The sequence below is a fragment of the Arvicanthis niloticus genome, chromosome 21 (assembly GCF_011762505.2).
Source record: "Arvicanthis niloticus isolate mArvNil1 chromosome 21, mArvNil1.pat.X, whole genome shotgun sequence".
NCBI classification, from domain to species: domain Eukaryota; kingdom Metazoa; phylum Chordata; class Mammalia; order Rodentia; family Muridae; genus Arvicanthis; species Arvicanthis niloticus.
In genome coordinates, this window is record NC_047678.1 from 38398177 (window position 1) to 38424717 (window position 26541).

General features: G+C 40.3%; 1 protein-coding gene across 1 annotated transcript in view; it reads right to left on the reverse strand.

The window, feature by feature from the left end:
• Cmc1 (C-X9-C motif containing 1) overlaps positions 1 to 26541 on the reverse strand; it is a 66542-nt gene that overhangs the window by 16697 nt on the left and 23304 nt on the right. The window contains exon 2 of the mRNA XM_034484157.2: positions 20179 to 20268. Within this exon, the coding sequence (XP_034340048.1) occupies positions 20179 to 20268 (90 nt within the window). The remainder of the gene's footprint in view (positions 1 to 20178; positions 20269 to 26541) is intronic.

A 26541-nucleotide genomic window follows, 5' to 3' on the forward strand; every position in this document is an offset into this window, starting at 1 on the left:
AGAGCACACACGGAATAAGCAGGCTGTTCATGTACTTAGGAATGGGGGGGGGGGGCCCTAATAAGTACATATATACACATATATACACGTAACAAAGAAAACGAGGCTATGGGTGTGAGAGAAAACAATTGGGGTACATGAGAAGTGTTGGAGGGCAAAAAAGGAACTGAGGAATGATGTAATTATAATTTCAAAAAATAAAATTATTATTAAAAAGTAAAAATAAAAGATTTTTAATTGTTCTCTCTGTGCTGTGCCCCTTTCTCTTTCTCTCTTCGTCCCCTACACCACCTTTCCCCATGGCGACTTCCCTGGCCTTGGTCCTTGGGGATAGTGAACTTGCCCACCTGAGAGGAGCGTCCCAATAAACATGTCTTTAATATATATATTTTTAACAAAAAAGTTTGTAATAAAAGCAATCAGTTGCGTAAATATTACTCACTAGACTCTTTCTAGAGTAGTAGAATGTAGGAACTCAATCTTCTTCTGCTTTATTTTTCTAAACAAAGAGCAAGAAACCTAAGCATCAATGCAACTTCTCCAAGGTAACAGAGGAACTGGGAGCTGGGTTCAGAGCAGCAGCAAGCCTTGTCTCCAACAAGCCGTGGAGTACAGTAAAGATGGCAAGTAGTGGCTGACGGCTGGAGGACTAGCTAGTGTTACAGTCTGTCCCAAGAACCTCTATTGGATGCAAGTCAATGAACACAAATGAGTTTTCTAAAGAGAAGACGGAGGCTGGAAACTGCTTAGTGATAGGACACATACCTAGCAAGCATGAGGTCACGGCTGAGACTTCCCAGCACTGCAAAGCAGAGGCGGGTGGTAGCTGGTCGATGTATGACAGACAGAACAGAGGACGGATGAAAGTTCTAACTCAAAGATGTAAGGCTAAAGTGATTTATCCCGTTTCTAACAGTAACTGCAATGCTCTCAGCAAACAGGGGTCTCCTGGAATCCTGCTGTATGCTGGCTTTAACTTGTGTACATTTCCATTCATTTCTTAGCTTGCAATTAAGAATTTTCTTTGTACTTTTGAAATGAAAGCACATCAAGTCCTAATTCCCAGTACTAGATGTCTACATAGAGTCCTTCTGTTACACTTGTAACTTGTTTCTGTTTAAAACAAACAAACAAACAAACAAACAAAAAAACTCCTTCAGGAACCACCCTGTCTGCTGATGTGCCACACATCCTGTGACTTCCAGCCACAGGAGAGTTACTTGCTTGGTAAGCAGCACACGTACATAAGCACAATCATATGCACAAAGAATACAAATTGAGGTTTATGACGGAATGTCAAGCGATGGACAGGAGTGTCTGTAGATAGACTGCAGAAAACAAAGTTACTGGAGCTATAAGTGAGGGACACATGAGCAGGAACACTGCAAAAACAGAATGTGGCTGTGAGGGGAGCCCCCTCGGCAGCTCCCACAGGCACTCTTCACCTGCTTATAAAGCCATGGTTTCTTGGTCCTATAAAAGGGGAAAGCTTTTAGGGCTGGAGAGATGGCTCAGCAGTTAAGAGCACCAACTGCTCTTCCAGAGGTCCTGAGTTCAATTCCCAGCAACCACATGGTGGCTCACAACCATCTGTAATGGGATCTGTGTCTGAAGACAGCTAGTCTGCAGTGTACTCATACATAAAATAAATAAATCTTTAAAAAAAAAAAAAAAAAAAAAAAAGGAAACATTTTTCTATACCACTGTAGGTAGAGATTTCACCATAAATTCTTAACCACAGCACAACCTTCACATTTCCTGCAACTTCAGCTCGTCATGTTTTCAGCCTTTAGGGTTCCGGCAGCCACGTGGCACTCCTGAATAACCAATGATAAAGCTTCTGGATTTATCCCTTGTTAATGACACTCTACACAGTTTCTATACTTAACCTAACATCTAAAATTTTTGAAATCTCAAATAGGTGCCCCACAGCCCCCTTACCACAAAGGTACCAGGGCCACTGTCCCATGTTCTTCCTCTTATTTATAAATCCCATTACAACATTCTCCAACACTGCCTAACACAAGAAGTGACAGAAAAATGTCTTTGTCCTCCACTGCTGACAGACAGGGATTCATTCTGTCTAACAGAAAGGACAAGCCACCCTGAACTGTGGCACATAGCACTCACTATTCTGTAAATTCAAAAAGCAACTGTACAGAGATGCACACATAGCGGGGAGAAGTGCATGCTCTCTTTTGTGATCACAGCACCACGACACTCGTGCTGCAATGCCCGACCCCACTGTGGACAGTTTGGATAGACATCTGCTCCACAGAGATGACCCTGGCATCTACCATTTCAGTGAACACACACTTGAGTTATGACAGAGGACAGTCCTGTGACATGACTACACAGGTGAATTTAATCTACAACCAAAGTCAACACTGTAGTAAGAAGAAAACCAACATGGTTTTGATAAAAATTGACTAGGTTCTGAAGTTAAAGGGGTACATTTATTTAGTTAGTTAGTTGGCTGGTTAGTTAGTAGGTTGGTTGGTTTTTCAAGGCAAGGTTTCTCTGTGTAGCCCTCAATGTGCTGGAACTCAGTCTGTAGAGCAGGCTGGCTTTGAACTCAGAGATTCTCCTGCCTCTGCCTCACAAGTACTAGGGTTAAAGGTTGTGCCACCACCTCCTGACTAAGAGGGGGTACTTTTAAAAGACATATTTTGGCCAGTTAAATGGTTCAATCTATAAAAGTGGCCATCACCAGATCTTCAAAACCAGATCCATCACCAGATCTTCAAAACCAGATCCATCACCAGATCTTCAAAACCAGATCCATCACCAGATCTTCAAAACCAGATCCATCACCAGATCTGATGAATCGAGTTTTTATTTGGGACCCACGTGGTGGAGAAAAAGTCCTGATTCTTACAAGTTGTCTGCTGACCTCCAAACCATCACTGCCCTTTCCTCCTCTATACATAAAAACAGATGCAATTTTAAGGGAATTTTAATTGCAAGCCTAGAATCTACCACCCCAAGCCATGTATCTTCAAAGGCTGCCTATCTCCAACCCTCTCAACCAGCCCCTCAAAGGTGACATGCCCATGTTCATCATCCGGCTTCTTCATAGCTCTTCTTCTTAAACCCTGTGTGAAGATAGTGGTTCTTGTGAAACTTTTCATCAGCATTGTCATCCCTCACAAAACAGACCGTCTACTCGCAGCTCTGCTCAAGGAAAAGCTCTCTTCAGTACCAAGCTTCCCATCCACCTTGTGCCCAAATGTGTCCTCATTTCAATCTCACAGCGCTGAGCCAAGCACAAGAAAATCACCTAAGTGAAACTAAGAGATGCAAATGTGAGCCTGCTGTGTTCTCTTCCCTCAGAGTGACTATTAGCATCAGAGTCCTGGAGGACACCACTGTGTGCACAACTGGCATACAGAGAAGACCATGGTGAAGACTGACTTGAAACTCAAAATAATCCTAAAAGTATGGCTAACCTGGGGGAGTGTAAAGTACAACTTCTCAAGGATAGTGCAAACAACTAAAAATTTAAAGTGGGCTTTCACTTGATAAGCCCGACAAGATTCAGTGAATGATGAAACCTATGGCAACAGGAGCAGCCACCTCAGCATCTCTGCGGCATCCTTGAAGGGGCGGTCCACCCACATCCTCTTCTGGAGACATAACTTAGATGGACCATGACAGTGAGAACAGAGTCCAGAGTGGACAAAACAGGACTTGCAATCCTCATGGGGCACACATGGGATGATAGACATTATTTAGCCAGGAGAGGAATCCTACTGATTTGTGGCTTTAATGTAAGAGTTCAGGCTCGATCCTGCACAAGGTGGTGAGTGTCACTGAGCTGCATATCCCAGAAAGATCTAACTAGAAACAGAGTTCCAGATGAGAAGAGATGAGAAAGAAAATCTTCCAGATGGAGAAGACAGTCTGTGTGCTAACAGAACAGGTCAGACAAAAGACGACAAAGACAATTCTGAGTAAAAACTGCAAAATACTAAATGCATAAACTTTTCCCCAGTGATTAATAAAAAAAACAACAACAAAAACAAACAAACAAACAAACAAACAAACAAAAAAAACAAAAAAACAAAAAAACCAGCTTTTAAACAACAAAGACTGGCTGGCTGCCACATACTAAGTGGAGAGCCACGTGTCACAAACCTCAAAGAGCAGTATCAGAGGCAGATTCTGGGCAAAGGAGACAGAACAGACCTCAGCCCCAATTCTACTTCCTAGGATGTGTGCCTTTAACAAACGTGTTACTATCCTCCTCATTCTCAGCAAAGCACTGAAGGCAGGTATACAGGAAGTCTCAAAATCAACAGAAGGAAACAAACACAAGAAAAGCACTCAATATAAGAGCGTCTATGCACCTCCAGAAGACTTGGGCAGGCTCAGCTAAACCACTGGGGGCATGTCATTCTCCAGGGATCCAAACTTCCTAGAGAGAATAAGTCAAATGTAACCTCATGGGGAAAGAAAAGGCATTCCTAAAGGCTATTAAACAAAACCACTGTGCTGTCTCCCGGCCCCTGTACCCTCAAGGCTTCAAGAAAGTACTCAGTGCACCAGAGCCCTCACAATAGCCCACAGGGGAGTCACACTATATAAGAACTTATTAAAGGCATAAATTCAGGGAAACTATTCTTCAAGGAATAGTTGACAAAGGTGAGATGAAAAAGATCAGAAAAGAGACTGAAAGCCAAAATCACCCCCTAGCAGCACTGACAAATGCAGCAGAGACACAAAGGGCAGTATAGCCTCAACAAAGCAGGGTGTTGTATAAAAAGGAGCCAAAATAAGTTCTGTAAACAGGAAAGAAAGCAAACAAGGTATGGTGGCAGCTGCAAAGGCAGACAGCCTCTGGGCAGCTCCCCAGGGCTCCAGTTCCAGCTGTGGTGTCCACCAGCGCAATGCCTCCCACAGGGGAGAGGGGAGAGGGGAGAGGGGAGGGGGGAGGGGGGAGGGGGAGGGGGGAGGGGGGAGGGGGGAGGGAGGAAGGGGGAGGGGGAGGGGGAGGGGGGGAGGGGGGAGGGGGGAGGGGGGAGAGGGGAGAGGGGAGGGGGGAGGGGGGAGGGGAGAGGAGACGTGAACCCTCCCTATTGGCATCTAGCCAAGGAATATGGCAAAGTGGATGTCGCCACATCCATGATTAGGTTACAAATGGCTGTGGCTGTCTCTCTGTACATGCTCTTTCCTCGGCCAACAGCTTTTGGTGGCACATACTGCTGCGTGGAATACAGCGGAACTGACCAGAACTAAGGAATAAATGTTGCCAACAACCATGGAGTAAGCAGATCCTTCCCATCCAGGCTCAGGGCTCCCGGAGCAACAGACATGAGAACCTACAGCAACAGGACGCACTTCTTCCCAAGGTCAGAGATGGCAACAATTCTACAACTGTGTTTTACGATAAAATTGTTTTATTTCCAATTTTGTGCCATAGAAATGTGACAAGAGTTCAATTGAAAATCTCAGGAGTATGGTGGTTAGCTCAAGGGTGTTTGTAAACCGGTAACAATGAAAAGCAGGCAAGGTGGATCAAAACTACTACTCTGAGGGGAGAGCGAGCAATGCATTTGGATTTCAAAAAATAATGTCTGTCAGTCAGTCAATCGGCACTTATTAGAATACACAGTCAAAACAGACATACTCATGCAAGCTTACTAACGTGTTTCATGATATCTTCATGATTAAGGCTAGTACCATTCATTAAATAAACACAAAACCGTTAAAATATTCTTTAATGGTGCTTAGAAGCACTCCATGTTTTATAGTTTAAAAACTTAACTCTACAGTTAACTGTGCTGTAGATTACATCTGTTTAAACTGAAAAAGAAAACACCAACTCAAAAAATATAAACATTAGAAGTGGCTTAAATATTTCAGTTGAATAAAGGGACTCACCAACAATCTAAAAGAAAATAAAAGTGATTAAAAACAGCCTGGTCTGGAACACATTCCTAAACCACTATTCTCTGAGAGAGCCCTTCACTCAAGCAGTTCATATTGTGTGTGACCACAGCTTGCTACAGCTTATAACCTATAATAACAGGCAAGACTTCTAAAAATAATCTTATCAGATCCGCGTAAGAATGTGAGCGTGCACACTTAAAACTTGGGAGTGTGCACACTTAAAACTTGGTAACTGTAAAGCTGGAATAAAAAACAAACAAACAAACAAAAACCCTTGTTGTGGATGGAACGTAGGCTTTGCACATACCCAACCAAGTTTACTGAGTTCCAGTTCCCCCATCACCAGGAGAACTTCCTTTAAAACTTCCTTTAAAAGTTGGAGCATGCACTATAATAATCAGTTAGAACAGCCTTACAGATTTATCATGTAGAAATACTTGTTGAGATTCTTTTAGCACAAAGCTACATTTCTTGACAGACAGCTAAAGTTTCATTTTTCCTTAGTCATGATTAAAATGTTTAGATTCCTTTAATTAATTAAAATGTTTAGATTCCTTGTTTCAACATTCTAAGACTTAATTTGGGATATGGCACCTGTGGTTCAAGATTTCTTTTTAATACTGATTATAAAACTTAAAATTATTTTCAATTAGATCTTTGAAAAGATCTACAACTTTCCAAGTAAACTCTTAATATCTTATGTTCAACTTACGGTGATGGAAGAGAAGGGCCAGGGGATGCAGACAGCACCGGCACTGCCCATCCTGTAGGACAGCCTCTATTTCTACCACAAGATGGAGAGGAAGTAAGTGTATTTATATGTAGCAATACTATATGCTACTTATTAAAATACTTGATATCACAGCTCATAATCAGAAACAGTAAAAACCCACTGTACAGCTTTGTAGGATCCTTCCAGGGATTAAAATTTTAAATACATACAAATTAACACACACAAAAAAAAAACCTTTTCCAAATGTTAATAACCACATGAATTTTCACATCAAATATAGACATGTGCTTAAATATTCAAAACATTAACATATCTGCATACAAACTCCGTATGCACCACTTACACAGCCAAAGGTTAGCTAATACTTTCATTAAGGAAAAACAAATTGCTTCCCTTTCCAAACTCTGCAACTGTAGACGCTGCAGCCAGAGTGCAGCGGTCGGCACTGAGGAACAGGAGGGAAGGAAAGGCCCATGAGAGTGGCTGGAACCAATGGACACATTCCTGATGACACCCGGCCCCCAGTCTTACAAACCTTACTCCCGGACTGTTATGGGATGTGAACAGTACCCTAAATACACTAGATGACGGGTTGGTCACCAGTCATTCTTGAAAATTCGTAACTGGTTTGTCTAGGCACCCTGACAAAGACATTTAATTAAAATATTACAAAGTATTTGGTGTGGTTTTGCTTGTAATAATTACTGTAAACTAGGTTTTACTGTCAACTGGTCACAATCCACAGATCCCGACAGTGCTCCTCTGTGCAGCAGACCTCTCTCCTGTCTTCTGAGCTCTTGCTTACTCCCCCCGCCCCTTTTTTTAAACATGGGCTGTGTTAAAACTGAACCCCTAGAGGGCAATGGAGCTCCACGTTTTACTTCATAACACACTTGGTTTCTCACCAGTTTACAGATACCATGACCTACTTCCTTACATCCTGGACCCTGTCCTTTAGAACAAAAAGGAAATGGAAAGGAAAAATGGGTACGTCCTAATCCAATAATGAAGATGCCAATGAACACATTAACAGAAAATTGATGAATGAGGAACATGGTACACAAGCCTATCCCTGAGAACACATCACGAAGGAATATTTGAGTATTAACACTCAGTGGAAACTGGGTGTCAGATAGGAAAGATACACTTAACAAGTCTACTTACTATAAATGCTTTGCATAACTTTACATTCATTAAATAACATCTTAGAATTTATAGGGGAAAAAGAGGGGTGAGGAGTCCAATTCCAATTGCAATTAACCCTACATGAGCTACCCAAACATAATGCAGAATGGAGTTCTTCTTTCAAAGTCCAAGAGTCAAGAAGTCTGCTGACTACCCACCAGTGAGGGAGCAAGGCTGACACTCAAAATACTGATGAGCAGAGGAAGCTGTTTCATCATTATCAAAGTGTAGTATGACATGTTTTGTAATGTTGAAACACTAGCACCCAGAAAGACCACCAACCTATACAAGTCAGCAAAGGTATTTTAGAGTCTACCTTTTTTAGATACACTCTTAAAAACTGGGCATATACAAGCCTAAAACATTCGTATCTATAGAGCAGCACAACTGAATAGCCAGGAAGAGGCTATAAGAACATGGTAAGAAAGTCATACTTCGTTCGTTGTCATCTGTATTTCTCCAGTGCTGAGGATTGAAGGCAGGTCCTTCCATGGTTAGGTAACTCTACCTCTGAGCTGTATCCCTCACCCAGGTCTCAAAGACAGGGCCTCCCTGTATAGACTGGACTTGAACTCAAGATTTTCCTGCCTCAATCTCACAAGTGCTGGAATTACAGACCTGCACCACAACTCCTGCTAAGTTATATAATTTACTAAGAAAAGTATTAAAGCCCAAAAGAAAATCTTAAATCACCAACTCTTGTATATGAACTAGAACAAATATATCACTCAAACCATGAGCAGTTTCAGGATGGGATGGGATGATGAGTGAATTGTTTTTTCCTGCAGGAAAGCTCACCAGTGCCTCTTTATTTCCAGGGAGGGAACCATCTATTATCTTGCAAACACACACACACACGCACACACACACACACACACACACATACACACACACATATATATATATTATATATATATATTATATATATATATGCATATGCACATATGTATATATATACACGCACACATGCACACGCACAGCTGGTTCAATACCCTTTCTCTAAGCCACAATAATTACTTCCACCAGATTTATAAATTACATCTTACACTCATGTGTAGCTTGTAAACACAGGAAAATAATTAGAAATCAACCTCTAGCCGGGTTTAGTGACAGACACCTTCACTCCCAGCACACAGTACATGGGAGGCAGAGGCAGATGGATCTCTTCTGTGAGTTCCAGGCCAGCCTAGTCTATAAAGCAAGTCCAAGACAGCCAGGGCTCTGTTACATAGAGAAACCCTGGGGGGGGGGGGGGGAGAAAAGACAAAGAAATCAACCACCATGGATAGAACTTAGTATATCACAGAACAAACTGACAGAAGCCAGGGAGGGAGATGTGCCTGAAGACGGTGGGGCTTCTGTGCTGCTCTAGTGAGAGTAGACATAAAGGTGGTGATTTATGGTTCTAAGAGTGCCTTTGGCCAGCTCACTTGCTGAAAGAAGTTAAAAGCTGGCCTAGACGATCTGCAACTCAATCTCTCTAATGAAACAAGGGAAGTCAGACTGCAGGAATCTAGCAGCTCTGCACACACCAAAACTAACAGCAGCAAGCACAACAAAAACAACCAAAAGGTGTGTGTGTAGACAAAAGTAGTCCTGCACCTGGGTCACTGGACTGTCACCCTGGGCTGCTGCTCCGTGATGCTTTAAGGAGAGACACTGTTCCTTCCCCACCGTCCTACTGTTTCTCGCTCACCTCACCTCAGTGTCTTGTTCTTGATGTGGAAAAATGTTTGAACACTCACTGTTAGGCTTTGTTGCTTTTTTCTTTAATTTCCACTTACTTTTATGTACAGTGAGGGATGTGGGCCACTGATCTGACCTGGGTACGTGATGTCACAAGGACAGAATAAGTTCTACTGTATGGATATGACAGGTTGCAGGTCACCATCTAAACTCAGGTCGTCAGGAAAGACATAGGGAGAAAATACAGCATGGAAAAACATTACATGATGTCTTCAACCCAAGCTATGAATAAGATTTGAAAATCATGGGGTAGTAATGAAATAATTTATAATTCAATCACATGTAATTGGCCATATTGCAGTTCCTTAAGGCCGTGTTAGAAAGAAAGGAATGGGTCGTGGCTTTACAGCATCAAAAAGCATGATTATTGAGACCCTAAATGAGATTAGATACTTTTAATTTCCAAAATTTTTAGTTTCAAAGCTAAACATAAAGTATCCCTATGGGGGTCATGGCAAATAATCTTCCATTTACATATATATATATATATATATATATATATATATATATATATATATATATACTGATATACTTATATATACTGATATACTTATAACTTGGGCTGTGGGGATTGTTTAACTTCTCTGAAAAAGGGCCTAGACTTCCAAATAAAGCACAGACTTTTCAAAGCCAGCTTGTTCTGTTTGTATGAATGATTTAAAAAGAAAAAGAAGCAAAAAAGAAAAAAGAAAGGGAAGAAAGAGCTATGCCCAGCTGAGCCTGCACTGAATTGGAATAAGCGCTCCTGATGATCCACTGAAGGTGTGCTGGTCCGATTCAAATCGTGTTCTTTCTATCAACCCAGTTTTACCTAAGGTGAGTTGACTGCCTACCTTTATGCATAAAGTACACTGGAAAAAGCAACTTTTTAGGCTGTTTCACTTTGATTATAGACAGGCCTTGGGTCTTAGGCAATATCATATGAAACAGCTGAACCAGGAAAATTCTTTGTAATAAACACAGGGTGAGGTTCACAATGTCAAAAGGAACTTGACCCTTTGTATGTGATGACCTGGAAATGCAGGAAGATGCGGAATACTTGCAAGTCACATCAGATTTTCTTGGCCTCTGCTAGTACAAATAGTTGAACTGTGGAAAGACATCAAATAATAGAGGTTCCGTTTGTTTAGTTGTTTAGCACAACTGTCATTAAAACTGCACTTCAAAGGTTATGGTGAAGCCTCAAAGGGATGAAAAAGTTCAATTTACAAAAGTGTGACTATTGATTTTATACATTGTTGCTACAGTTGGTTACTCTAATCTCCCTCTGGTGGCCCAGCATGCACTTCTTGCTACTCTCCCCAAATGCTCTGGATTCTCCAATGAAAGACAGACAGACAGACAGACAGACAGACAGACAGACACACACACACACACACATACACACACACACACACACACATACAAACACAACGGCCTTCTATTTTAATATGCCTTAAACAGCTCAATGGCCGGGCCACTCACAAACTTCCACACTGCTATTGCCTCCCCTCCACTACTCCTGAATTATTACTTACTAAAATCTAAATTCCATCTTTGCTACCCTAGACCAAATCGGTGGGGTTCCCTGGGGCCGCTCTTCCCAGTGCTTACATGACTGTATGCTTTCCCTTTTGCAGCTCTCAAGCCTGGTCCTTCTGCCTCCCTGGCATGGCAGTACTAAATCCTTCTCCTTCCCTCAGTTCCCTTGCCCAGGAAATCTAAAATCCCACCTCTGTCTCCCTGCCCAGCCACGGGCAGCTGGCAACTTTATTTACCAATTAGAACCAACTGGGGGCAGAGAACCACAGCCTCTCAACCTGTGGGATTCCCATGCAGTTTGGGGAACCCAATTAACATAATACAAGCAATAAACCAAATCAGCAACAATACAAGGTTGTTAAAATGCAGATTTAAACATGTTTACTGGGAGGGCAGCATGACAATATGAAATTCTTTATTACACACAGAGAAGTCAGCTGTCAACAAACAGTGTAATCCCACCCTTCCCTTTTCCCATGGGGGACAAGTTCCAAGACACCTGTGGATGCCCACAACTATAGCTAGAATCAAAACCTTTGAGATGATATGTTTTCTTCCTTCGTGCCCTGAGTGTGGTATACAGTGCCAATGTGAATGTGAAGCCTGCTGCCTTCTTTGTAGCACCACTCTTGCATTTGGGGACCACTGTTAAAGAGGACACTTGAGTGCAGCACTGTACTGCACTGCTCATCAGTCAGTACTTGAAGGATGACTGAGTAACTCATGGGTGGGTAGTTCATATCAGTTTAACATTACTGAATTGTAGCTATGCTAGTAACTTAAACCTCACAAAGTGATACCATGAATAAAGAACTATTGACCATATGCTAATGTTGGTGTCTTAGTTAAAGTTTTACTGCTCTGAACAGACACCATGACCAAGGCAACTCTTATAAGGACAACATTTAATTGGGGCTGGCTTACAGGTTCAGAGGTTCAGTCCATTATCAAGGCGGGAGCATGGCAGCATCCAGGCCGGCATGATGTGGGAGGAGCTGAGAGTTCTACATCTCTTTCCAAAGGCAGACAGGAGAAGACTCACTTCCAGGCAGCTAGGGCAAGGGTCTTAAAGCCCACGCCCACAGTGACACACTTCCTCCAAGGCCACACCTCCAAATAGTGCCACTCCCTGGGCCAAGTATATTCAAACCACCACATTTAGCAATTCTTAAACCTAGAAGACTTCTTAGAATTTAGAAACTTAAAATGCTTCATTTAGAAATCTGACAAATCTTGACAAATCATGTCTTTAGAGAAGATAAAGAACAATGTACATTTAGAACAGCTATGAAAATCAAAGACCACATCACAGGCTGTGCTACCTTATAGCTGACACATCTATGTACGTGCATCAACCCAACACTTTTCATCTGAGAAAAGAATGAGACACAGCCCTGGAGAACAACACCACTGCCTGCCACTACTAACCAACAAAATCTAGCTTTAAAAGAATGTGCAGTGCCAAAATTTTTAAAAAATGTTATCAATGTCCTGCATTTCTGCTGTGAGATTCCTCGTCCCATTTATTTGTAAAGTCAAGCTTGGTGCTGCATGCCTGTAATCCACGCACTTGAAAAGCTGAGTCACAAGGAGTGGGGTTCAAGTCTTCCCTGAGCTACATAGCAAGACTGTGTCTTTAAAACCAATTCTATTTGTATTTTTTTTTAATCAAATAGAGAAAAGACTGGATAAAAAAAAAGGAAGGAAAGAAAAAGAAATCCATATGCTCTTGACTTCTATTAAGAACCCAACTTCTTTTTATTTTTAAACAGTACTCAGACAGCTTATCCAAATCAGTGAATTTAGGTTCAGTGAGAGATCCTGTCTCAAAAAAACAAGGGACACTCAACATCACCTGACCTCCAGATGCACACATGCCTAACCATGCACACACAGACACACACACACACACACATGCATGCACACAAGTGCGCGCATGCACACATACACACACACACACACACACACACACGCACACACACATGCTTTATGATTTCCAAATTCTATAAATTAAAAGTAACATGTTTTTTAATTTCTAAAGAAACATTTAATTATCTATTTGGTTCTTATTACCTTTTTACAATAAAAAAAGTTGATAAATGCAAAAACATTTCTAGAAAATTTAGGAAAAAAATTTCAAATCATCAGCATTCCCAGCATTTAGAAGTAGCTACCAATGTTTTTTCATGATGTTACTATTCATAGCATTTAACATAATTGTAAGTATTTACTTCATAACCATCTCTTGCCCCACTATGTACTATCTCTGACACACTCCAGAACAATAAGGAATAAATGCCTTTCAGACATATTTAATGTAAGTAGATATTTACATTATACACATATTTTGGTATATAATAAATGTTTATTATTAGTTATTTTAGTAACTCCTTCCTATATTCTTAAATTTTAAAAACTTTGATTAAACCGTGGTTAGAAAAGTGCTTTCATGAAGTACCTCCATGTCTGTGGCCTCATGAGTCACATGACCACCACTGCAGCTGTGCGAGTCATATGACAACCACTGCAGCTATGTGGTGTGAGCAGCAGATCTGCATGCACAGACAGCAGCAGAACAGATTTCACCATCAGTGTTGTCATGGGTCAGCCCCTCAGTGATAACTCACCACTGCCACTGGTCTCCCCACCAACCAAGGAGACTTACTGTGCACTTACTGTATGTGCACAAGAGATTCTATTTATTCTAGCCAATACATTTTAGAGTTTTGTAGAAAACAAAAGTATCATTTTTGAACAGATAGACAAGATTTCTTATTACACTATATTTTAGTCAAAATACCAAGTTTCCAAGTGCTGGGCTTTGTTTCCCTGGGAAGAATGCAATCACTGCAGGAGGATCATCAGCATAAACAAAGTGTGATCTTTAACAGATTTTAAATACAAGGGCGCAGTACTGTTTAAAGACTATAACTAATTTTGGATTAATTTCTCATAAGATGAAAGGATTTAACTCTATTACAAGAAAATAATTAAAAGTTGATGTTTAGGAATACCGGGATAATAAAAACTTGTTAATGAAGTAGTGGCATAAAAGTAATGTCGTATTTTATAATGATATTTATTCATTGTAACAATGCTGTAAGTCTTAAGACATGCATTTCTTTGCTGCTAAGTTCAAATACAGACTTTCCACACCAGTATTTATCTTCAAGGATTAGCTGCACACATCATTTGTTTAGAATAGTGTATTCCCGGCTGGGAGGCAGCACAGTCAGGAAACAGCTTGCTGCACGAGCCTCAGGAGCTGAGTTAGCATCCCCAGCATCCATAGGAAAAGGCCAGGATGCTGCCATATGCCATTAATCTTAGCACTGGGAAGGCAAAACAAGAGGTCCCTGGTACTTAGGACCAGCTAGTCTTATTCACTTAGTGAGTTCCATAGTCAGTGAGAAACTGTGTTATCAGAAAACAAGGTGGAAGCCACCTCCATTTCTGTCTTCCATATGCACAGATCTGCACATACATGTACATGCCCCTTCCCATGAACATATACATGTATAAACTGTATAAACACAAAATAAAGTAAGCAAAATATTAAACTCAGCTGCTTAGACAAAAGTCCCCTGTTAATATTCCCATCTTATTATTAAAAGCATTAAAAGGTGTCATTTGCTTCTGAAACCACAATATTTAAGGGTATCCATGTCTGAGTACATACAGCAATCACAATAAGCCATAAGGCTGAGTGGAGGCCTGAGCTTACAACTGCAACAACTAGGTCAATGAACAATGACCACCCTTATCTCTTTTCAGTTATTATAAAAATTAATTCAGTTGTATAACATTAGTCCTCATAAGCAAGGCAAGAATGTTGCTAATTAACTTTTATTCCATCCATTCACAGAACAGAGGTAACAGCACTCTCTGGCACTGCAGCTATCCCTGGAGAGCTCACTGTCAAGGCTGGCTCTTAACTCACATCTGGGAACCTGGACTTGGGGAATGTTCCCACCACTATGCAATTCATCAGAGTGGCTTAGTAAGCTCAAGTTGTTCGTACAAACAATATGGTCTATGCTGAACAACCACTTTCCTTCCTCCGAGAATCTGAAATCATGCTACCTGCTATGCAGCAGTTGCCCTCAAACCCAACTCCCAGTAAAAACTCTGTGAATGGAGTCTTTAATAAACTTCCCTGGTAGACAACACTTGGCAGACAGAGCCACAAGCATCAACAGGACTCTACGTCTCTCTGTAACTCTTAAACAGCATTGTCATATACATTAAAGATGCTCGTTGTACTGGTGATCTATGACTGTCCCAGCACACGCCGACCGGTCTGAAGGTGCGTTAAGGCTGGCTCTCTTTCTGTGTAAGACTGGCCAACAGACGGAAATGGCACGATGACGGTATGACAAACACAGTACGGCAAATGTATAGGTTAAACCACAAAGGAAAGAAAAGGTACAGGCAGCTTCGAGTGATACAGTGAGGGAGAGATAGGTAATCACATGCACGCAGTCTTAACTGCATGTCACTCAGGCTCTTCGGACTGTTCTCCCTGAAAACTTCCTAAGGAGCTTCTCACACGCTCCTCCTTGACTGTCTTTTCCGTCTGCTCACATGGCACTGCAGTTTGGCACAGCGTGTGTTCCAGCTGTGGGTGACAGAAGAAGGCAGGCATTCCATCAGCTTCTCTGCTGCACACATACTGCTGTACTGTACTGTATGGAATGTAGTGCACTGTACAGTACTGCCCCAAGCATGCTCCAAGCACACAGCAAGTCCTACCGCTTGGTGCCTTAGTTTGCTCCTTTAGACTGCAGCTCTGCTTTCTAGCCAAAAGATCAAAACGACAACCACACAAACACAGGTTAAGACAAGGTAAAAGAAGACCCAAGGCTCGGTTAAGGAGCATTATAGGCCACTCCTGAAACAAAATATTTTTTTTGTTTTGATAGTAAAAGAGAAAGTGTTATTATTTTTAAAACAAACATCATGATGCAACATAGTAAATTTGTATCAAATGTCAACTAAGCACTGGAAAAGCCAAGAAACATTGCAAGGGACTGAACTGTGGTCTCCTGAAAACAGTTAGCAAATCTAGAACCATGACTGGAGGAGTAATGAGGCCTCATCACGGGTGTCAGGAAGGAATTCTGATTGGGCTTGGGGGAGGGGGTGTGTCTAGAAAGTCATCCCCTGGGGTTTCCCTTCAGTCCTATCCTGTGTGCTTGCAGACCTCAGTCATTTGTTCTAGTGCCTTTTCTCAAAAGCAGGGATACCACTGGCAGAGGAGGGCTGCTATAAAGTTGAGTTTTCTTTTGATATAAAAGTGTTACAAACTTTTGCAATGCTTACACAAATATGACCAGAATTCTGTTTCTTTTTAATCTCTGTATCAACTCCTCTTATGTAATCAAATCAAAGTTACAAAGTAAAGATGGTAAGCAGCATGTTGCTAGAAGAAAAAGAAAAAAAAAAAACTACAGACATGCTTTTGTGCTTCTTACTTTATATATGTGTAAAATGCACATGCACACACATACATTTTAGATAAGGTTTCACTCTATAGCATATGTTAGTCTCAAACTCTGGATACATCAGCCTCCATCTCCCAAGTACTGGGATTTCCAGACATGCACCATCATGTCCAGCTCACAAATATAGAGCCAGGCATGGTGACAGGTACCTTTAATCCCAGATTTAGCAGGTATACATAATCAGAATCACATAATTGTATATTAAATTTTATTACTTGAAAATGTAATAATGAAACATTTTAATTGTTAGCTATTGCTTAGAAGCAGTTTTATTGCTCTAAACCTCAGATGAAATGTGCAACTTAGAATAAATCAGGGGAAAGTAAAGCCTAACAGTGAGTGCACAGATAACAAAGGTACTGTAGAAGCTGGTTAGAAATCATAATGAAGAGAGCGCTGGTAAGGACACAGCAGCCTGGCTGAAACTGATATTCATTAGGGTGCTCTTCACATCAATAGAGCCGTTTGGACTCTGTGGTCTTTATCAGTGTCCCAGCTGGTAATGGTTGAAGGTTAATGCCTTACCCCATTCTGTTCAATTTTCTACCCTAATTAGCCCTCCACATCTATAGCTGTGAGTACCAAGTGTCTGTGCTCAAAGGAAACTAATTAATGCTAGCAAATTAGATCAAGTCCAAAGATCCAACAGGCAAACTCTTAGTTAAACGCTCCCTGTTAATAGGAAACGTAGCTGTCAATGGCTGCTGCTGCTGACTCCAGCGAAGCACACAGCTTTCACTGAGAGTGAGTGATTCATCTCTCTGTCCCTAGAAAAGCTTCTATCTCCTTCACAAACCCAAGCTGCTGGCAGTCTGACCGATTCTTACAACCAGCTGGGCTGAAAAGACGTGGAAAAAAATTAAACAGAAAAGCTCTCCTCCATAGCAATGTTTCAGGCACTTAGCAGAAAGTCAGATCGCTTATTAAAATTCCTCTATCTTTATCCAGGAGCCACACAATTAGCATATGCAATGGTCCTTAGTGAACTCCTCTAATCACTTAACAAGCAGACTACAAGCATACATAAATGACAATGTCCTGGCTCCAACCTGTGACTATGGCTCTGCCTCAGCACAGCCCTGAGGGTGGGACTAACACTACTATCCACTCCTGTCCCAGGAGCAGATGAAGACTAAGGAGAATTATCTGTCTATAAAATAATTTTACCTTCTAAACACTTTCTTGGGAACAGCCTTTAAAAAGTCAATATTTAAATACTCAAAAATCAATCACATCATACTTTCTGGTAATGGAAAGTCATTAAAATAATCTAAATGAATCTCAAATTCTAAGATGCTTTCAAAAGTGTTTTTATACTTATTTGCCAATTTGTTGTAAATGTGCATGTCTTGTGTTTGCAGGGGCATGTACAGGCTTACATGTCAAGGCGTGATTTCAGGAGGTCACAGGACAACTTGTGGGACCTGGAGATGAAATGCAGGTTCTCAGGTTTAGTGGCAAATGCCTTTATCACTGAGCCACTCTCCAGCGCCCACTAAGATGCTTTTACTAGTCAAAATGCTGTAATTGTCTAAAACCAAATCTTAACATGCTAAATAACTCAATTTTTGACAAAACTTGAAACTGCATTATTTTCCACCACTGTAATGTAGTCACTGTAAAGCACAGATATTTTACAGTCTTCTCTTTTACTTCAGAAACCGAAACAGTTTCACTTTCTACAAGTAAGTTTGGTACAGAAACCCAAAGTCATGCAGTTATTTTGCATTTTCATCGGGAAAGTTAACAAAGAACACGTAGCTAGCTCTCCTGCACTCAAAGCGTCACAGGACAGTGGGCTACGAAACAGAATAAAGGAGAGAAAAATGCCCTCTGGATTGCGGTTCTCGTAACAAATTTATTTCCCTAGTAGTAGAAAGTTTTACTTCAATACTTTATTACACTTTCAAGATTTCTCCTGCAACGCCTGAATGAGGATGTGTTTTGAAAAGTCCCACGAGGCAAGTGGAAAGCTGCCTCTTGGGATTGTTAGTGTGACACCTGCCAATGCCAGATGTGCCCTGAACCCTGCAGGTGCCAATGGGCTAATTTCTCCTGACACCTGGGGTGGGAGAGCTGAAGGAAGGTACCCTGATTAAACAACTAATCTCCAGTGAGAGCAAGAGCAATATCACAGGATGACTTTTAAATTACTAATTGATAGAGGATTTCAGATATAATAGTCATACAAATCACTCAATACAAGCAGCACAATGCTACCATAGGGACTGTTTCTGTCTTACGATTTCCACTGTGTTGCAGAAGTCAATTCCAGGGCTGAAGGAGGAGGAGGAGAAAAAGGTCCCTAGCATGTTCACTTTTTGACAGTCATAAAACTATAGTTGATGCAGCCTGATTCCCCAGAAAGAAACCTGCAGTGATCTGTGACACAATCTCTCACTAAAAATTACTGTCATGCTTGGACAAAGGTGACTGTGGGAAAAGGGAATGGGGGGTGGGAGATGGAAAAATAGCCTACATAATCTCAGCACAAAACAAGAAAAAAGGAAAGAAAGAGAAAGAGGAAGGAAGGAAGGAAGGAAGGAAGGAAGGAAGGAAGGAAGGAAAGAGGCTTCTGTTTATTTTTATATGTTATGAGTGGTTTGCCTATATGTGCACAGAATGCATTTCTGGAGCCCAACAAGACAAAAGAGGGTGTCATATGCCCTGGACTGGAGTTACAGACAACTGTGAGCATCCACGTGAGTGCTGGGACACCCTAGGTCTCTGCAAGAGTAACCAGCACTCTAACCACTGAGCCATCTCCCCAGCTCCATTAGCAAAATTTTACTGCTTTTTTTAAATGGCTATTCCAAGAGGTAGATGATGTTTAAAGACATCTCTACAGCACAGTTCACACCTACTTTTCTAACAGCCCACACACTGCAGACCTATGGTAGCCCCATTTTAGTTACCACTATCAGTGTATGTGCATTTTACCAGGAGATTACATATCGGCCAACAACGTTTCTGAAATCACCATACGGAGGAACAGTACCGTGAAAAGCATTTTCAAAGACATGCATGTGTGGGCACCCCTACATGCATTTATATAAGCAACTTCTACTTCAGAGCACAGGACAAAGCAGAGAACACGCAACGCAAATTCTGATGCACTGATGATTAAGACTCTCCTCGTAATGCAGTGACATGACACTGAGGAAAACCGTCATTGTGTGAGTCTGTGTGCACACATTACAACAGGTTGTCTGTGTGTGCACACATTACAACAGGTTGTCTGTGTGTGCACACATTACAACAGGCTAGCACTTGCCTCACAGGTCTACATTAGGTTTGATGTTTCTTCTTCCCTTCTCAAAATTATCAAAATAACTAGTTTCTCCTGAACATTCACATCAAGTTTTTCTCAATAGAACTACACTTTCAGGAAGAAGGGGGTTTGTTCCTAGGTTGGAGGGATGCTTTTAAATTGTAAATGAATGGAATACTGAAAGCTGGGATGCTAGTGTCTCAGTGGAAGCATGAGAAGCAACTCATACATATTAATTCACTCTACTTGCCTTTGAGTCTAAGGATTAAATTCACATCATATTATCACAAATGAGTTTGATCTTTGTATGAATATATGAATCTTACCTTCAACTTGTTCAGAACACCTTTCTCTGGCCTTTTCTCTCATTATCTTTGGGATCAGAACATCTTTCTCAACATGTCTGAGATGCTGCTCTGGAAAGAGATTTCATGGTAGTTTCAAGTCAGTAACCAGATAGGGAAAAAAAAAATCAGCTTTCTAGTTTACTTAAAAATAAAAGCCTAAGCAAATATGCTTTAAATGGCTCTTTTACCACTGGATAAAGTTGTGATTATTTTAATTACTATAAATCATTCTAAGCAGTTTTTTTATATAAAAGAAAAAAGGAGGGTCACAAGCAACATCTTTCTAAAACTCTGCAAATTTTACTGCAATACTTCCCCGACAACGCAGTCTACTCGGACTGGCACAAATTTAAAGTCTGAATCTCATTTTCTTATTAATGGAATTTGCATATGTTTTGATCTTTACAGAAACTGAGATGCCGAGATAGATGAACAGACACAAATTAAAAGATACATGAGAAGATCCGTGCCCTACCCTGAGGACAAGTGGTGGCCTAAGAAATACATAACTAGCTGAGAAGAAAACAAAACTGGAGGGGCCTATGAAATTATGCAAGATTTCTGTGCCCTCTAAGTGCACCATCTACCATGGACTGAAACTGCAAACTCAGCAACTACAACCACAAGCCACATACTTCCTAAATTCTGAGAGCACTGGAAAGCAAAGGAGTGATTGCCTTATTACCACAGGAATCCAAAAGACAAAAGGCAGGTGAAGACTGATTAAAAGAGATAGCCATACTTCCATGAGTACCCCAGGAAAACTGATGCCAAAGCAGACATTACTCCATGCAGAAGCTACCTATGGCCTATGCAGAAACCACAGGCTATTAACCTTCCACTGCTGTCATACCACAGAGTGAAAGAAAGGCATTTAACCCTCAAATCCCAGGAAGTTTCTAAGATTTGGAGCCCCCAAACTCTTTCTGGTACCATGCCAATAGCTGTTGGGTATGGGCAGCTATAAACCAATATATATTTATAAAGAAGACACACACACACACACACACACACACATACACACACACACACACACACACACACACACAGAGCAGACAACCAACACCAAGAACAAAGCATCCAAGAATCATCTAAGTTTGAAGAACAAAGTGTCACAGAATAACCAACCACAATTTATAAAAGAGTAATTGAGCTCTAAGAGTTAAAAGCATAAGAGAGAAGATTTTGAAAAAAAATAGAATAAAAATAAATAAATGAACAGACATGAGTTCTCAGACAGAATTGGGGCACAGACTGTATCTAAGCAGCCTTGAATAAAATGCCTAACCCTGTGAGATAAAAGGCTCGTTACCCACACAAGGGAATAACATGGCGTCGTGTTTACCAGAATGTGCAGCAAGATGGCAGAGAGATTCCTTGAGTCTCTGAGATGACTGCCCCACAACTGACACTACAAGGGTCCAACCACCAACTAGGAGTGAGGCTAAAGGCTTTTGGAAATGCAGGAATTGAATGCCTGCTTCCTTCCTTCAACCCCAACAGAGACATGGCCTCCTCATTACTAATGCTGTGAAACACTACTCAACCATCACAGTGACTCAGACACATTTACACTCAGGGACCCTGCAGGTTGCGAGGGCTTCTCTGCTAGGACCCAAGGACTGGTGTTGGTTTCAACACTGCAACTAGAGGGTCTGTTTACGAAGTCAGTCCTCTCTTCACCTCTACATCTGATATCTGGATTGGAACAGTCAGAGGCAGAGTCTGCTTGTTAGACAAGCAGGTAACCTATACTCCTCTCTAACTGTGAGCTCTCAAGTCTGCCAGGCGGGTTAGGACACAGCAATCTGAGAAAGAATGTCTAGAAATCAAACAATTCAAGACAGCCAGGTGAGCCCCAGTGGCCATCTGACCCTGTCCCCAAATTCATGCAGCATTGTCATACGTTTCCAAGTTACTAGGGGCACCCCTGTTTAGAAATTAAGACTCCATGGTTTGCATCAAAATCACGTTACAAATGAGCATGAGGGATGGGAGGTAACATAACCTTTGTAAAATAAAATCACACACAAAAAAGTTGGAATATATACTGATAAAAAATGTTAACTATATATAAATATACATATATATTATGTGTGTGTGTGTGTGTGTGTGTGTGTGTACATACATATTTGGAAAAAGATCTTTGGATATCTCCAAACATGTTTAAATACATACGTATGTATGGCATATTAGATAAACACAGTTAATCTTTTTAAAGATTTACTTATTTTTATTTTATGTGTGTGTATGTTTGCCTGGGTATATGTATGGACACCACATGCAAGCCGGAGAGTGTGTCAGGATGCCTGGAACTGGAGCTACAATGACTGTGAGCTCCTGTTAGATAAAGGAGACCAAACCTGGGTCGTCTGGAAGAGAAACAAGTGCTCCTAACCACTGGGCCTTACCTCCAGCCCCAAGTAAACATACCTTCAATTTTACACTTTAAAACTGTAAAACAGCTTAACATTTTCAAGTAATTTGATACAACATTTATAGAATACTTAGCTTAATAACAGAATGTTTATCGAAATAAATTGTAATTTGATTATGAGGCAAATCACTGGACACCTAAAAGAATTCAAAATCCAGGAAGCTTGTCCTCTGACAACAAGGTAAGTAAAAGTCAGTGGCAGAAAGATCTTTGGGTGTCTCCAAATATGTTTAAAAACAGTAACACATTTTTAGGTAATCTACTGGTTCCAAAGTTATATCAAAATGAAATTATAAACTATTTCAAAGTTAATGAAAATATATCAAAAGATCAATATTATAGCTAAAACAGTACTTGTAAAGAAATGCTTGGTACGAGCAGCCTATGTAGAAAGAGATTTTAAATTAATGTAAGCAGCTACCTTGAAAAACCAAAAAACTGGCAAATAAAACACAAAACAAGCAAAGGGAATGATGTAATACGAAAAGCAAAACAAGAGTAATAGAAATAAAAATCAGTGAAACAAAAACTAAGATAATGAAAATTGATAAAGTGTACTAAGACTGATGGTGGGTCACTAACTTCAAATATAAAACATACAAATAATAAGATGTCATTCACAAATCTGAACAGTAAATTTGATGATAAAATGGAAAATTTTCTTGAAACTCAAAATCGAATCTCACTCAGAATAGATACCCAGCATAATTTTTTATTTACTGAAGAAACTGAATTTATAGTTGAAAGAAGATTCTCAGCCCAAATAGCTTCTCTACTGACTGAACATTTTAAAAATTAATAAGTTCTGTATAAATCCTTCATCCTGAAAATCATTCTTAGTTAATAGTATCCTAATATCAAAACCAGAGTTATAAGAAACACACACATAAACACAAAACACTCTACTGCCCCTTTGATCAATACAGATGCAAAATTCTTAGCAATAAGCAAATTGAATATAACGATACGTTAAAAACAAACAAAAGCAGCAGTACTTTATGACCAAGCAGTATCTACTGCAGGACTTCAAGAGTCCCTGAACATACAGACATCAGTAAGTGAAATTCACACAAAAAATAAATAGGGGAAACACAGTAATGACAACAGATGTTGAAAAGTTTCCTGCCAAAATACAATATCCATATAGAGGAAAGGATCTCAGCAAAGTAAGAAAAGAAAAAGCTGTCCATGTGATAAATAACATCTAACTCTCACCAGCACACCCAGCGTTCAAACTTCTCCTGGGAAAGCAATCAAGATAGAGCAGGTAACTCTTACCATTCTTACCACGCATTATCCTACACTTTCCAGACTTGACTTTCCAGATGGTACAATCAATGGGGGGGGGGGGGGGGCCCCAGATTGGAAAGGAAGAAGTACAATTACAGCTGTCAAAGATGAAATAATTCTACACACAGAAAAGGAAACCGCCTTTACAAGAAAGCTACTAATTTATAAAAAGCATTAGCATGATTGGCAGACACAAACCAATATGCAACAGTCAAATGAAGATGACACAGGAAAAGAGATCCAGGGGATGAGTCAAGAAGTATTACAATTGGAAAAGTTATTTAGAATGGAAAGAAACTCTGAAAGGAAATTTAGAAGAATAACAACGGAGAATGCAACAGAAAGACTAAGTGCAGTAAATTTCTTCAATTTTAAACAGGAGAACAGCGTTCTCCATTCATGAAAAGATATTCTTAAAAACAAATGGACCATAAAAGCAATTTTGGTGGTGATTAAGATATCTACATTTGGGCTGGAGAGATGACTCAGTGGTTAGATCACTGGCTGCTCTTTCAGAGGACGATGTTATATTCCCACCACCCAAATGGCTGCTCACAACCATTTGTAACTCCAGTTTCAGGAGACCTGATGCCATCTTCTGGCCTCAAGAATACACTGGTACACAGACATAATAGAGGCAAAACACCCATACACATAAAAAAATAATAATAATGCATTTTTAAAGATATTTACATTCCAGCAAGGCATGGTGTTAAATACTTGCAGTCCCATCGTATGGAAGGTTCTAAGCCAGCCTGGGTTACAAGTGACACTATCTCAAAGGGGAGGGGGACAGAGGGATACGGGGGAATGGTTTATTTAGTAAAGGGCTTCTGTGCAAGCACAAGAACCTACCCCTAGAGCCCACATAATCCATCTGCCAGCCATGGGGACATGTACTTGTAATTCCAGTACTGAGAAGGTGAGGACTCACTGGCCAGCCAGCGAAGCCAAACTGGTGAGCTCCAGGCAGTGAGAGGGATCCAGTCTCAAAGGAGGCAAACAGTATTCCTGAGGATGACAGCCCAGGATGTTCCTCAACCTCCATGCACCTGCTCACACCTGAACACACATGCACACAAACACTTAGAAAAAGTATCCACAGATACCTACCTGTCACTTAATGATAAAATGTGGATGGTAATTGACCTTTATAAATTATACACACATATTGTAATCTATAGTATAATCACTAAAACAATTAACTTACAAAGCACTACACATAAAGAAAACACTCAAAGTAGAAAGCAAACAGCACTCAACAACATTAAATACACGCACTTTATGAATGACAATAACCCAGCATACCTAATCCTGTGATACACACACTTTATGAATGACAATAACCCAGCATACTTAATCCTGTGGGATACGTCAGTATGCACAGGAGAAAACTTACTGCAGTAAAGCTCACAGTAGAAAATGAACTCTGAAACTAATAATCTAAACTTCCATTTATAAAACCAGAAAGGGGGGAAAGTGAATTTCATGTAAGGAGACTAAGAAAATAACAAAGAACACAACACAGTGAAAAGGATGAAAGAAAGACAAATCAGATTTTTAAAATGGAAGCTTCTGCTGTTAAAATCAACAGACTGGCCATGGGAGCTTCTATTAGTAAATTCTGCCAAATACTTCAAGAACGAATAATATCAATTTTAGTCTCTTCCTAACACATTTCAGGACAGCAATATTATGCTAACACCCAAAGCAAAGGCAGTATTTATAACAAGCACACGGGCATACAAGCACATACACACAGTATACCTCATCAACACAGACGTAAGTGTTCTCTAAAAACACCGGTGAATCTAACCCAATGCATAAAAAGAAAACCACATAAGTAAGTTAGGTTTATCTCAGCAACTCAAGATTGGTACACTATTTTAAAATATAATAAGTATGCATAATTCATCCTATTAATAGAGTGAGTATACATCAATTGATTCAGTTACAACACAAGACAAAATTAAACATACATTCATAAAGAAAAACATTTATAAAAGTAAATTATTTAATTCAATAAAAAATCTAAATATCCAACAAAACAAACAAAAACAGCAAAACAACATAAATCCAATAGCTAGTATAACACTTCAAAGAGGAACACAGAACACTGGGACACCTTCCTTAGAAAAGTGAATGGCAAACTAGAAACACACAAAACTGCCTGGGACGCTGCTCACGTGGAGAGTGTCTGTCAACATGTTCAAGATCCTGGGTTAGGTCCCCAGCACTTCAAACTGGAGAAAAGTCAAGAGGGCTACTATGTAGTTATTTTGTGGTTTTAATATCATCTTACAATTATATATCATTCCTACAAAAGTCTGTCACAAGAATATATAGGAGTCTACATGGTATTTTTAGTAACTTTATGTGAATCTACAATTTCAAAATAAAGAACCAAAGATAAAAACTTCTAGAAGCAATCACAGAAAAAAAAGTCATCAGGACCCAGAATCAGGAAGAGCTGACTTATATATAACATCAAACCTATAAGCCAAGAAAGGGGGTTAAAACAAACAAACAAAAAAATGGCTTAGACTTCAGTAAACTTTCAAAATTCTGCTCTGTGAAGGCACCCATTAAGGTAAGACATCCATGGTTCAACATTT